We start from the raw sequence: 15,559 nt of genomic DNA, 5'->3' as shown, positions 1-15,559 counted from the left end.
CCACAATGTTCATTGCAGCTCTGTTTACAATAGCCAGGACATGGACACGACCTAAGTGTCCATCAATGGATGAATGGATAAAGAGGATGTGGCACATATATACAATGGAATATTACTCAGCCATAAAAAGAAACGAAACTGTGTTATTTGTAGTGAGGTGGATGGACCTGTAGTCTGTCATACAGAGTGAAGTAAGTCAGAAAGAGAAAAACAAATACCATATGCTAACACATATATATGGAATCTAAAAAAAATGGTTCTGAAGAACCTAGGGGCAGGACAGGAATAAAGATGCAGACGTAGAGAACGGACTTGAGGACACGGGGAGGGTAAGCTGGGATGAAGTGAGAGAATACCACTGACATATACACTACCAAATGTAAAATAGCTAGCTAGTGGGGAGAAGCTGCATAGTACAGGCAGATCACCTCGGCGCTTTGTGACCACCTAGAGGGATGAGATAGGGAGGGTGGGAGGGAATGCAAGAGGGAGGGGATATGGGGATGTATGGCTAATTCACTTTGTTGTGCAGCACAAATTAGCACAGCATCATGAAGTAATTATACTCCAATAAAGATGTTAAAAAACATAAAAAAAAAAAGAATTGACACTTAAAAAGTTATGGAGATGGGCTTCCCTGGTGGCGCAGTGGTTGAGAGTCCGCCTGCCGATGCAGGGGACACAGGTTATTGCCCTGATCCAGAAAGATCCCACATGCCGCGGAGCGGCTGGGCCCGTGAGCCATGGCCGCTGAGCCTGCGTGTCCGGAGCCTGTGCTCCTCAGTGGTAGAGGCCACAACAGTGAGAGGCCCGCATACCGCAAAAAAAAAAAAAAAAAGAATGTTACAGAGATGGACAATGGTGATAGGTGCATAAAATTATGAACGTATTCAATACAACTGAACTGTACATTTAGAATGTCTAAGTTTAGGGACTTCCCTGGTGGCACGTGGATAAGACTCTGTGCTCCCAATGCAGGGGGCCTGGGTTCGATCCCTGGTCAGGGAACTAGGTCCCACATGCCTGCCGCAACTAATAGTTCGCAAGCCACGACTAAGGAGCCCAGCGAGCCGCAACTAAGGAGCCTGCCTGCCACCACTAAGACCTGGTGCAACCAAATAAATAAACAAATTTTTTTTTAAATGTCAACTACAATTGGCACTTGCCATCTACCTCTACAAGGATTAAGTCTTGTGCATTTGCAGCTGCTGACTTTCAACACCCCACCGAAAGGAGTTCAGGGTAGAAAGCTGAAATTAGGAACTCTGTGCTCTGGGAAAAACTGGCAGAACAGGTCTTCAGAAAGTTAGATATTTTCAGGAGCCAATTTTATGAGCCCAATTCTTGTATCTCCTCATATCTAGAAAAACACTAAAATCCTTCATGGTGACATCTGCTCCTTGTGACTAGCAGTAACTTTCATGAGACTAGCAGAAAACTTCTACAAAAAATATGTGCTTGATTGCATGTATTCCCCCTTCACCAAAATCACATATATTCAGACCTTCCCTCTTACCTCTTTGGAGCAGTTTCTCAGAGCTATCTGGGATGCTGTCTCCTGAGCTGCAGTCCTCATTTTGCCCCAAGTAAAACTTAACTCACAACTCTCACATTGTGCATTTATTTTTAAGTTGACACAACTTTTAGTTTGTGAACAGTTTTTAAGTCCACAACTCTGAGGAACAGCAAAAAAAAGGAAAAAAGAACAGAGGCTGAGGGACCTGTGGGAAATCAAATGTACCAACATACACATCATAAGACTATCAGAAGAGAAAGTGTGCTTCTGATGTAAGGATAAGCATATACATCAATGGAAAAAAACTGAGTCAAGAAATAAACCCTTATATTTATGGTCAATTGATTTTCTTTCCACCAAAGTGCCAGGACCATTCAGTAGGGAAAGAACAGTCATGTCAATTAATGGTGGTGGGACAAGGATGAATTTGGACCCTGACCTCAGACCATACTCAAAAATTAACTCAAAAGGGATCACAGACCTAATATGAAGGCCAAAAACCTATAAAACCTCATGAAAAAAAACTGAGACAGGCTGGGAGCTGGGACCCTTTGTTGCAGTGCTGCAGTGCTGCAGTGCTGCAGTGCTTGCACCTGGACACACCTCTCCTCGAGCAACAAAATACAAGAAAACTACATGGGACTAAAAGTAACCGCATGCAGGTGCAATCAGGGCAAATTCTGGACAAGAGATACAAAGAGACCAAAAAACGCAACTGCCACTTTTGAAGAGCCCGGAGCTAAAGCAGGGCACTGCACATGCCCCCTGCACACCACACCACCTAAGGGGTGGGCAGACCACCTAAGCCACCCCTCCAGCCCGACTCCCAGACACACCCCTATCCTCACCCCATGTAATGAAAAAGCTCGCCTGCGCCCTCCTCAGTGAGCAAGCAAGCAAGGGAACCTGTTGTTTGTTCTCGCTCCCTCCTGCTGCAGCAGGGGCCCCAGTAAAGCCTTGCCTGAATTTCTTGTCTGGCCTCTGACCAATTTCTATTGATTAAGGAGGCCAAGAACCCTGGTTGGTAACAAAACCACTAGGCAAAATCTTCATGACTTTGTATTGAGCACAGTTCTTATATGAGAATAAAAGCATGATCTACAAAAGAAAAAAACTGATAAACTGGACTTTAAGATTTAAAACTTTTGCACTTAAAACGCCACCATTAAGAAATCAAAAGCCACAGGGACTCCCCTGGTGGCAGTGGTTAAGAATCCGCCTGCCAGTGCAGGGGACACAGGTTTGAGCACTGCTCCGGGAAGATCCCACATGCCGTGGAGCAACTAAGCCCGTGTGCCACAACTACTAAGCCTGTGCTCTAGAGCCCGCGAGCTACAACTACTGAGCATACATGCCACAACTACTGAAGCCCGCGTGCCTAGAGTCCATGCTCCGCAACAAGGGAAGCCACCGCAATGAGAAGCCTGCACACTGCAATGAAGAGTAGCCCCCGCTCCCTGAAACTAGAGAAAGCCCACACGCAGCAATGAAGACCCAACATAGCCAAATATAAATGATAAATTAATTTACCAAAAAAAAGAAAAGAAATAAAAAGCCACAGACTAGTAAAAAAAATTTGAAAATCATATATCTGATAGAGGACTTGTATCCTGAATATATAAAGAACTCTTACCCAAAATCCAATTACAAAATGAGCAAAAGATCTGAACAAACATTTCAGCAAAGAAGATATACGAATGACTACCATGTACGTAAAAAGATACTCAACAGGATTAGTGAGATGGGAAATGCAAATTAAAACCACGGAGAGATACCACTACTTACCACTGAAATGACTATAATGGAAAAGACTGACGATGCTATGTGTCAACAAGAATGGGGAGAACCTGAAACCCCCAATTACACTGCTTGTGGTAATATAAAAGGGTACAGTCACCTTGGGAAAAAATTTGGCAGTTTCTTAAAAAGTTATACATAAACTTATAATGAAGCCGAGAAGGACTCTGTGAGGCCCTCCCAAGTACAAAAGCCTTTCTGTGTCCCCCAATTCTTGTTTGTAAGAAAAAGGTTTTAGCCTCCTAGACCTTCCCTGAGTTCCAAAGGGCAGACTCAAATAGTTACTAATTAGGGGATTGAGGGAATGCAGAAAGAAATAATAGTGCGGCATGGGGCCTGGGCCTGGTTCCTCCTCAGAGGATGTGCGTAACAATTCGATACATATCTCTGAGTTCTTCTACAGGAACTCAGGCCCCCTGAGCACAAGCATGTGGACCCCAGACTGGTTGGAACCAGAAGGCTGATGACTGAGATTCCTGAAACACCACCCTGCTACCTCACCACCAACCAATCAGACACACACACCCTCCTACTACCCTCCCTCACCTTCCCCTTAAAAACTCTTCCCTGAAACCCATGGAGGAGTTCAGGTCTTTGCTTGGCCCTACAATAAACTTTTCTCCGCTCCAATCTCCGACATTCCCGTTTGTTTGGCTTCACTGTGCATTGGGCACAAGAACTTGGGTTCGATAACTTGATCCAACAATTTCACTCTTAGGAATCTACTCAAGGGTTATGAAAACATATGTCCACACGATGAGCTATATACAAATGTCCATAGCAGCATTATTTATGATATTCAAAATGTAAAAACTACCCAAATGTCCATCAACTAGTGGATGGATAAACAAAATATGGTATATCTATATAATATTATTCAGCAATAAAAACAAATCACTGATACACAGTACAATATGAATGAACCTCAAAAACATTATTTTAAGTGAAGAGAGATGAAAAAACTGTAGAGGCAGAAAGTTGATCAGTGGCTACCTAGGGCTGGGTAGGAATTGACTGAAAACAGGCAGGAAGGATCTTTTCGGAGGGAAAGATTCTAAATTGTAGACTGTGGTGATGGCTGCACAAGTTTCTTAAAAATCGTTGAAATGTATGCTTGTAATGGATGGATTTTATGCTTCGTAAATTATACCTCAATAAAGCTGTTTTTAAAAAAATCAAAAGTCATAAAAGACAAAGAGAAATTGAGGAAATGTTCCAGATTGAAGGAGATTAAAGTTTTATGACAACTAGAGGCAGTACTTAATCCTGGATTGGGGGGGGATAACTATAAAGGCTGTTATTAGGATCATTTGATGAAATATGAATAAGAATAATACTGATGAATCAATATTAAGTTTCCCAATTACTGTACTCTGTTTATATAAAAATGTCCTTGTTCTTAGAAAATATACAATGAAGGATTTAAGAGATAAAGGAGGCATAATCTCCAATTTACTCTAAAATGTTTCAGAAAAATATAACGTGCAAGTATGTGCATACGGAGAGAAAATGATAGAGCAAACAGGCAAAATGTAAACAGCTGGTGAATGTGGGTAAAAGACATAAAGGAGTGCCTTTACTCCCCAGCGTGCTACCCCTAGAGCTCAAGTTTAAAGATTAAAAAGTAGGTTTAAGATCTACAAAGTGGCTTCTCAACGTACACAAGTGCTCCCACAACTACCAGAGTATCGTACACAAAGTAAACACACATTTTTCTGACTGAACACAAAGGGCAGTGGCAGGGAATAAAAACCTTCATAAGCCTGCAGGCCAGGGGATGACAAGAACAGCTGGCCTGATTAGAAACAATGTCTGCCTGTCTCTGTCCTTTCTTTCCTCCCCTCCCTGGAAATGCTGATCTGTCCCTTCTCTCAAGTTTACATCTGGCAGTATCTCTCCCTCACCCCAACCTCCCTTACTATACTCTCACAATGCACTTCCTACTTCAAATAATGTATTTAATTTTTGTGTTTCTTTTCATTTCTTTCTCTTTTAGTCTGTAAGAAAGCAGATATCTGAAATGATGTTCACCAAATGCTTCTAACTGGTGGGATCTTGGGTGATGGTGGGATTTCTTTCTTCTTTGTACTACAGCTTGAACTTTGTATAATGATCTTGTAATGTCTTAACCAAAAAAAAAAAAAACCACAAGAGCTTCCCTGGCAGTGCAGTGGTTGAGAGTCCACCTGCCAATGCAGGGGACACGGGTTCGTGCCCCAGTCCGCGAAGATCCCACATGCCGCAAAGCGGCTGGGCCCGTGAGCCATGGCCACTGAGCCTGCGCGTCCGGAGCCTGTGCTCCGCAACTGGAGAGGCCACAACAGTGAGAGGCCCGCGTACCGCAAAAAAAAAAAAACAAAAAAAAACACTGTTTTTTTTAAAAACTGTTAATTCTATAGATACATGTATATGTATAACTGAATCACTTTGCTGTGCATCTGAAACTAACATAACGTTGTTCAACTATACTCTGATATAAAATAAAGTTAAAATAATAAAATTCCTAATTTTTAGCAAGTCAGTTCATTTTAACCTTTTATATTCCCTACTCCTTGCTTTTGAAAAAAAATTATTTAAGTGACATTCCCTTCTGATTCCCTTTAATTTTGTTTTCCCCTATAAGTATCAGTGGCCTCTATGAAAGAAAAAGAAAGATAACCCTCCCCACCTTATCAGTTCCCCCGACCAGGGATTGAACTGGGGCAACAGCAGAGTCCTAACCACTAGGCCACCAGGAACCCCCACCTCTCTTGCTTTTCATCCACCCTTCATGCCACCCCAATGACACAAGAAGGAGCTACGGGACACAATGAGGTAAGATAGGGAAGCTCTGACCAGGACACAGCTTAGAGAACTCCCTGTACTCTTCCATTCTCTATTAACGGTTTCTCACCAGAAAGATGTCTGCGTAGCCAGCCAAAGACTCTACTCCCTCTTGGATCCGTGCTCCCCCAGAGTCATTCAGTCCAATCACCGGAGCCCCCACTGTCATGGCTTGGTCCATGATCTGAGATAGCAGAAAAATCTTTTGTGAGACAACTGACCCTGTTATGAAAAACAGCATTTACAAAGCACCATGGTGGTTTTCTGGAAAATGTTCTGAGTGTACTTTTCAAAACAGGAGTCCATAACACTGGCTCCATTCCACATGATGATTGGGTACCTCGTGGAAGACAGAAAATCAGATATTTAAACCGTTAATTAAAGTCCCCCAAGCAGCCAAGAGCCAAAGCACTTCCCATTTGCAGAGGCGAAGACTGTTCATGGCAACCACTTCTAGAGCCTCAGGCCCAGGCTGTAGTATTTTTTCAGCCTGGGACTGAACAAAATAATATTTTGAACTGATAGAATGGCAAAGCAGTATTTTTGTGAAAGTAAATGTGGACCCATCTATTAACTGGAGGCCAGGCCCAGCCTTTTTACTTCTAATAAGACAGATTTTCCTCATGGGTCAGTAGTTGACAGCCTAATGAGCAACATTTCTAACAGTCCTTGAGAATTTACAAAGCACTTTCACTTCCATTATCTCATTTAGTAATCACAACAGAGGCAATAAATTGTGGAGGAAATTAGGAAGGTTTAAAAGTTTAGGGATTGGCCCAAGGTCTCAGGAGTAACACATGACAGGACCACACGGAGAAGCTAGGTATTCCATTACACAGGGAAGACCTGCCCAGCTACTAAAGATCAACTCTACCTTTATTCCAAAACTCCCCAAATATGATCTACACTTTTATTCACCACCAGAGCATCTCATCTGTAGCAGCATTTTTTAAATGCCATCATTTGCACTGCTTTTTTAGTACCTGGATTCTCCACCTAGACCATGGGTTCTTTACTTGGGATCCTCAGAACTGTAAGAAGCCTGTGAGTAGATTTCAAGGAGTCCATGAACTTGGAAAATTTTACAGTTTATTAACCACAGCAGTATTAGAAATACCTGTGACTTTGTCATTAATAGAAGCCACAGATTTTTTATGCCACATTAAAGTTGCTGCAAATATCTTTTTTTTTTTTTTTTTTTTTGGCCACACCACACAGCATGTGGGATCTTAGTTCCCCAACCAAGGATCGAACCCGTGCCCCCTGCAATGGAAGTGTGGAGTCTTAACCTCTGGACCACCAGGAAAGTCCCACTTTCTGGTGGGTCCCACTTTCTGGCAGATATCTTGAAATATCATTTTCAACTCATGCCAACTTTGAAAGTATAGCAGTTTATCCACTGCTAAATCTCGATTTAATTCATTAATAAGGAAGCATATATATTACAAATGTGATTTTTTAATTTTCAACCTCTTGTAATCCTACATTTTACTTTATGCATGTGTAAAAATGCGGGTCCAGGGACTTCCCCAGCAGTCCAGTGGTTAAGACTTCACCTTCCAATGCAAGGGATGCAGGTTCAATCCCTGGTCGGGGAGCTGATATCCCACATGTCTCGTGCCAAAAAACCAAAACATAAAACAGAAGCAATATTGTAACAAATTCAATAAAGACTTTAAATTTTAAAAATATATAAAAAATGCAGGTCCGGCTTCACCAGCCTGCCAAAGGGATCCATGCTACAAAAAATGTTAAGACCTCCTGCCCTTTACTGAAGGCACCTTCAGGTCAGCACCACATCCTGCACACCTCTGCCCCACCCCATGTGACTGATGAAAGTATTGAGTTTGTTTTCAATATTAAATACTTACTTTGGGGGCTTCCCTGGTGGTGCAGTGGTTAAGAATCCGCCTGCCAATGCAGGGGACACAGGTTCGAGCCCTGGTCCGGGAAGATCCCACATGCCGCGGAGCAACTAAGCCCGTGTGCCGCAGCTACTGAGCCTGTGCTCTAGAGACCGTGAGCCACAACTACTGAGCCCGTGTGCCACAACTACTGAAGCCCATGCGCCTAGAGCCCACGCTCCGCAACAAGAGAAGCCACCACAATGAGAAGCCCGCACACCACAAGGAAGAGTAGTCCCTGCTCACCGCAATTAGAGAAAGCCCGCACACAGCAATGGAGACCCAACGCAGCCAAAAATAAAATAAAAATTTTTTTTAAAAAAAGAAAATTTATAAAAAATAAATACTTACTTTGCAGATCTTTTGGGCATGTGCTCCCGACAGGCTGCCTCCAAAAACTGTAAAATCCTAAAAAGAAAACAAATCAAAAAATAATATGGAGTGACTAGCCAGAGATGAAGACCCAATAGGAGGAGGAAATGGAAAATTCATAGATAAAAGTTTTTAAAGGATTTTCAGAAGTTTAAAAGATTAGGGGGAAAGTGTGACATAAAGTATTCCATAGAATGAATAGTGAATAAAATGTCTTAAAAGGAGTTCATGTAATGTGAAGAGCAAAAGACCTAGTCTTTGTATACAAAAATGACTTGTAGCTCTGAGGGAAGGAAAACTTTTCAGGCAGAACTAACCCAAAAAAATCAGATTCTATGGAGGTCAAACAGACATTTCTATTACTAGGAAATATCTGCTGTTTTGATAAAGGAGGTGAAAGAAGTGAATGAGTCCTCACTGCTTCTTCTTGCTTCTGGATTTTCATTACCTTCTGATATAAAAAGCTTCTTGTAGGAATGACCTCCTTCCTAAATTCCCATCAAAAAGATAGTAGGGAATTAAAAACACATTCAGCCCATGAGGACAAAAAAGGAAGAGGAAACAACAGCAGAAGAGAGAGTGAACAAATGAGGGAAGTGAAAGCACAAGAATATCTGACTTGGAGCAAATGGAAGCCTTTACACCTGCCGAGGGAGTAACCACAGGAGGGGACAGCCCAGGAACCACAGAAAGTGCGGTGGAAAGCAGACTGACAGGAAGTCTGTGTTGGGAGCAGTTAGACCCCACAGGGCCTCTTCTTCACCTGGAGAGGAGAAAGGAGGTTTACTCTCTCTAGAAACTTAACCAGAGGGCTTCTGGAGTCACAATCCCCAGGCACAAAAGGCAGCAAAGGCAAGGCTGAAAACAGGTGAGATGCCTAATCTGTACAGTGAATGATGAGCCACTGCTGGCCCCTCCTTCCCCCCACCCCCTTCCCCCAGAACACATCTAAAGCCAATTATCACGCAAAAGACTGCGACTGCTTCTCTGGAAAAACAGAAGCTCCCCGCAGAAAACAATGTCTGCAGATATTAACATTTGGGGGATCACTACAAAAAATCTGACCCATCACTCCTCCCCCTCAGTATCCTTCAGGGCCTACTTCACATGCCCCATTTTCCCTAAAGCTTTCCTGGATCCGGATGTGACCTTCCCTTGTCCTGAGCCCATGGCACTTGCCCAGAACCTCTCACCGACTATCGGTAACTGTAGCCACCCCTGTTCTGTCCCATTCTACCTACAAAACGATTAGCTTCTCCAGGGCAAGAACTGTCTCGGTCATCTCCACCTCCCCCTCACTCCCACCCAAACCCACGGGCATAAGGGGTGCTCCGAAGCATCAATTCAATGAATTTTTGTTATCTCCTTAATAGTTAAGGGAACATTGTGCCCAGAAAGCACAATAGCCTTCTTTGTTCTAGCTATCTTACTAATGGTTCCTTCTATACAATTCTTTGCCTAGCTCTCATAAATTACAAAAAAGAGAGATGATCCCTTCTAGTTAGGCATTTGGCAGACACATTTATAACACAGTTTTAAAATATTTTAAAAGTAATTCTATTAGCAAACGAGTACTGTCTAAATAACTCTTAAAATAATCAAGTATAATTATTTTACTCTCAAACCTGGAAAACATTCTAGGTTCCTAAATAAGCTCTATACCTTTAAGATCTGTAAAAAGAAACTAAATATTTAGAATTATATACATATTTCTGTCTCTTAGTGGAGAAAAAAAAAATCAAACAAAAAATAGGATACAACATGTTCTTTGTGTTAGTTTTCTACTGCTGCTATAACAAATTACCACAAATTCAGCAGCTTGAAACAACACACATTCATTATCTTACAGTTCTGTAATTTAGAAGTCCTACATGGGTCTCAGTGAGCTAAAATCAAGGTTAGCAGGGCTATGCTCCTTTCTGGAGGCTCCAGAGGAGAATCTGTTGTCTTATCTTTTCCAGCTTCTAGAGACCATCTATTTACATTCCTCACCTCATGACCCCCTTCCTCCCTCTTCTAAGCCAGAAACAGGCAGACCAAGTCCTTCTCACATAGCATTACTCTGACCTCCCCTTCTGCCTCTCTCCCACTTTTAAGGGCCCTTGTGATTACACTGGGCCCACCTGGATAACCCAAGCTGTTCTATTTTAAGGTCAACTGATTAGTAACATTAATTCCATCTGCAAGCTTAATTCCCCTTTGTCAGGTAAAATTACATATTCACGGGTTTCAGGGATTAGGATTTGGATATATTTGCAGGCCATTATTCTGCCTACTACATTCTCCTATGGTGTCCGTGTGAAGAAACTGTATGTCTTGACGCAGCCTAACAAAAACTGTTTGAACTCTTTCACGAAAGCCTAAAACTCAAGGGGCCTGTGGCTCTGAGAGTCAAATCCCCTCTGCCCAAGCTGCATCCGTTGCACTCCCTCAGGTCCACACAATCTGCCCAGGACACAGCTGCCCTCCCAGCACGCACCCAACCTGCCAAGAGGACTCTCACTCACTTGGATAAACTCCTGGTTCCTGGGACTTCTTAGATGACTACTGCCCTGTGATCCTCCCCCACACCGACTAGGGAGTCTTTCTCCCTAATTAAAAACACTCTATTACATTATAATAGTGTAATACTCTGGACATATGCACTAAGAAACAAAGTAATTCCCTCACCTGCCCCAACTACAGGCAAGTTTTCATTCCCCAGGACTGTTTTCTTCTCACATATTTTGTTCCTGGCTCTGCCCTCAAGGAAACCTCAGCCAATTAGAGTATGAAATACCTGACTGAAGACATAAACCAATCTTCCATTGATTCGGCCCCGTCCAGTGACCACACTGTCTCCAGGAAACTACCAGAAAAATAGAAAAATGAAAGTTAAAAAAACCAAATACTTCTCTTAATTAATTTCGTAGTTATGCCCCAAGGAAAGACTCCCCCTAAAAAAACCACACCCAAATTCCTTAAAATTCAATATGAATAAAGAACATGAAGGAATCCCCGCTTCCCCCCTCAGCTCTGCAACAGCAAGCACTGGGCTACTGCTTCATCAACAGAACACTGTAGTCTTGGGCCTCAGTGGGCCTCAGCAGAATAATCAGGGGACCCCCTAGGGAAGCCACTACTGAACCCTCACAGGAGGAAGGAGAATATATAACAAAACATGGCAACTTCTACAGAGCCACACATCCCACCTCCAAACCTTAAAAAGGCAAACCTATCATTTTGCTTGGAATTCTGACAGTCACTGTGTGGCCCATAATGGCTCAAATGGAGCCAGCAAGTTTAGTGCCAAGGTTATAAATCTTTGATCATAGTCTTGAAAATAAATGGACCAAAAGAGAGTCCAAAGAACTCTGTGCACCATGGAGAACACCCAACTGAAGGAACAAGTGTTGGTAACTCTGACCTCCAAAACTCCAAGGCATAAACTTAAAGTATGTCAAAAGAGGTGACTGGTTAGCCTTTAGGGGTTCCTGGTGCCTAGGCAGACCAGAACACAATCCAAAAAAATTCCCAACTCTCCTTCTAAGTTTGTCATTCTATACCAGTAAGACCTGTGAACCCACACCAGAGCCCTAGGAGCTGGGCCAGAGTCACCCTGCACAAGGTATGAGTAGTGCACCCACATTCCTTCATCTGTAGACAAAGGTGAGTGGGGAACCTGGAGGCCCCAGCAGTGCTTCTCAAGAGGCACTTCTGCAATTCCAGGGCCCCACACTTGAAAATGTTTCAATGCATCCTGAATCCTGAAAGGACTTCATTAATCTAGTGTGTCGAACAGCAGGGCCGCAGCTGGTAAGTGAAACCTGGAGGCCTGCACCACCACTGTGAACAGATACCTTATTCTTATCAGCAGCCATTCCAAAATCTGCACATCTGTGTTCCACAAACATGTCGCTCTCAACAAAACTGCCAGGGTCCAGCAAGAGACTGATCCGCTCTCTGGCCGTTAGCTTTCCCTAAAATGCAACAAAAATCGCTCAGTGATGTCATCATAGACAAAAGTCAGTAAGCAAGGAGTGCTCATGGGAGGGCCAGGAGGGCTAGTTTTTGCCTTCACCCTATGTGAAAGCCTCTATTCCATAAACCTGCCCAAGAGAAAGGTGTTATCAGTAGAATTCAGCCAGTAAGGAAATCAGGGCAGACCGGCTGTTCCAGGAGCCACTAACTGTGGCAGCAAATTAAGGGAGTAGGAGGGAAAGGCAGAGAGGAGAAGTGGGGGTAAGGAGAGCCTGACCCTGGAACAAGATAACGAGTTCTACAAACATTTACTGGAGACCCAAGGAGCAGTAAAAAGGAGAACGGAGAAGCAGGAGATAGAAAACTAAAGCAGGCTTCACGAAGGGTCTGAGGCTACACTCCTAGGTTCACAAGCTTCTTCTAAGGAGCCCCACAGAAGCTCACCTCACTAGGGTCCAGCCCCAAGGACACTTCTCCTGCCTCCTCCAGGGTCCTCTCCTACATTGGGGGCCCTGCTTAGGGACCCTACCCCTGACAGTGACTGTGATACACAGACAACCCCACAGCAGAGAGTGGCTTAGTAGAAAAAGAGTGGGACAGAGTAAAGAGCTCACTTGAGAGAAGTTAAAAAAATGGTTCTTGGAGAGGGTGACGTTGGAGACCTCAACCTGTCAAGAGCCTCCATTGTTTGGGCTCCCAAGCCCTTAGACCAAGACCAATAACGGGGCCCATTGTCTATCCCCGACCCCTGTTAAAAAAACAAAAACAAAAAAAAACCTCTAACTAGCTATATTTTCCCCTTAAGAAGGAAGCCAAAGCCAGTGAGGCGGTATTAAAACAAAAAGGTAATCCTCTACACTACTGTGTAAAATAAAATAAGTTTCCAAGAAAGCAATTTGGCGGGCTTGCCTAGTGGCGCAGTGGTTGAGAGTCTGCCTGCCGATGCAAGAGACGCGGGTTCGTGCCCCGGTTTGGGAAGATCCCACATGCCGCGGAGCGGCTGGGCCCGTGAGCCATGGCCGCTGAGCCTGCGCGTCCGGAGCCTGTGCTCCGCAACAGGAGAGGCCACAACAGTGAGAGGCCCGCGTACCCCAAAAAAAAAAAAAAAAAGAAGGCGGCAATTTGGCAATATATATCAGTGTTAAAAATGTTTGTATCTTTTGACCCAGTAATTCCATTTCTGGGAATCTATCCTGTGGAAGTAGTCCAAATATTGTGTAAAAGGGTATGGGGTAGGAGATTTAAACCAAGTAAGCCTCCTGACTAAGTCAGCCTTGGCAAAAGAAAAACAGTTTCTGGAGGCTGCATCTAAATCCAGTAAGATCCGCCTGGAAATGGGTGGGATGATCTTCCAGGGAGGGATTGAGCCATGGGCCCCAACAGAAAGAGTGCAGGGAGCACTGACAGGCCTTTCCGGAGGATAATCTAAAGTTTCCTCACAGAACTTCCCTGAAGGTCTAGTGGTTAAGAATCCCCGCTTCCACTGCAGGGGGCACCCGTTCGATTCCTGGTTGGGAAACTAAGATCCCGCATGGCGCTCAATGCAGCCAAAAAATAATAATAATAAAGCTCCCTCAACACAGACACTGCCACCCCCGGGACCTCAGGGGAGGGAGGAAAAGCACTCTGGGCACCACACACTCTCAACCAAATTTACATCTCACTCCCAAATGGCAAAAAGGAACTGTCACACTCAGGCTCTTGTCAAATGGGCATTTACAACATCTAAATTAACACTCAAATTAGAGTTAATAAAGGGCCAGTGCGAATGTCCTCACTAAAGACCCCACTACCTCCACGTCTGTAAATTTATGCCTCAGTATCCTTCACCTCTAAAAATTTCACTTTTGCATCTTCCAGGTTGGTTATTTAACCCATCCAGCACATCAGGCCAGACTCACACGTGTCCGGGACGCACTGAGCGAGCCTCGTTTCAAGTCCCAAGTCACCGATCTGGGCCTCGCAGTACCCCGGGCAGTGGGTGGCAGTGCCTCAGCTGCTCACTCCAGCCAAACTCTCAGAGTAACCTGAGCAACCCCAGGAAAAAACACCTGCTTCCGAAGGTGACTTTCCTACCCAGCAAGCACGCTGATATCCTAAAGGAGCTTCGGCTGGCATTCGGGGGGCAGAGTTTCCACAAGTTCCCTGCGCACACCACACAGCCACCCCAGGTGAATGTGAGTTTGCCCATGTAACTTCCCCTGCCAAACGCCTTGATTTTCCTGCTTCCATAATGGAGCAAGAACCTACCACCACTCTTTCATGGGGCATGAGAAGAACAAGGTTTTTTTTTTAATTAAGTGCCTATCATTGCTTCACTATCTTATTCCAGTAACATTACAAGGGGAGAATTATTACCATCTTCTATTTAGAATAAATTGACTCCAAAGGGGTAACTTGCCCAAAAGTTCATAGCTATTAACTGGTAAGCCGCTGGAGCCCAGCCAGACCCGTCTAAAATTCCAAAGGGAAAGCAGACAGTGACAAAGCACAACGGTGCTTGTCCTGATTTTACCTGCCCCAGAGAAAGACAACAGGTTCACAAGGTGAACATCCTCGGCTCCGCCCCGCCCCTCGCGGCATCGCGCGGATTGGCTAGGAGGCCCCGTACGCCGCGAGCCGCTCACGCTGTGATAGGTCGCGACCGCCGGAAGCGGGCTGGCCGGGGCCCCTTTAGGACTCACTCGCTTATGCTGCGCGTCGATGCGGTGCTGCCCTCCTCCCAGTAGTGCGGCTTGACGCTTGTTCTCGATGCGCTCATTAACAGAGACAGGCTGGGTGCACACGCTGCGCACCGCGGCCCGGAGACTTCTCACTACAGCACTGAGCCTGATTCCGGGTGCCGCCACGCGCATAGCCGCCGCCGCCGCCATTTTTGCTTTACCAGCGCATCTGAGTGCGCATGTGCGTCGTGTGCGCACCGCGGAGTCTGCGCCTGCGCAGCGTCGGCGGCATGTAGGAAGCCTGTGGGCTGGAATGCGGAGCGCGTTTAGCAGAAAGGCAGGAGAGCTCGAGACTCGAGGCTGTGCTAGGGCGTCACCCTGAGTCGTGTGGTCAACCGATGTTGTGCCCGCCAGGCTGCACAGAAGAGCGACTTAGCCCTTGCTTTTCTCTGGCTATCTAGACCCCTGGTTTTGTCCTCTCACTTTCTTTAGAAAATAAAGTTAACCAGCGTTTGTTGAACACT

At 44.6% G+C, this 15,559-nt stretch overlaps 1 protein-coding gene across 1 annotated transcript in view; it reads right to left on the bottom strand.

The window, feature by feature from the left end:
- The window catches only part of PCCB (propionyl-CoA carboxylase subunit beta), a 90,331-nt gene extending 75,018 nt beyond the window's left edge, over positions 1-15,313 (bottom strand). The window contains exons 1-5 of the mRNA XM_027091621.1: positions 15,057-15,313; positions 12,252-12,371; positions 11,192-11,260; positions 8,392-8,448; positions 6,207-6,320 (exon numbers count right to left, since the gene is read on the bottom strand). Coding sequence (XP_026947422.1) covers positions 6,207-6,320; positions 8,392-8,448; positions 11,192-11,260; positions 12,252-12,371; positions 15,057-15,245 — 549 coding nt within the window. The 5' untranslated portion in view covers positions 15,246-15,313. The remainder of the gene's footprint in view (positions 1-6,206; positions 6,321-8,391; positions 8,449-11,191; positions 11,261-12,251; positions 12,372-15,056) is intronic.
- Between the last annotated feature and the right edge of the window lie 246 nt (positions 15,314-15,559).

Source organism: Aethalodelphis obliquidens, unplaced genomic scaffold, assembly GCF_003676395.1.
Source record: "Aethalodelphis obliquidens isolate GAN/ISIS:26980383/991018 unplaced genomic scaffold, ASM367639v1 scaffold72, whole genome shotgun sequence".
Classification (NCBI taxonomy): domain Eukaryota; kingdom Metazoa; phylum Chordata; class Mammalia; order Artiodactyla; family Delphinidae; genus Aethalodelphis; species Aethalodelphis obliquidens.
This window is presented reverse-complemented; position numbering and strand designations above follow the sequence as displayed.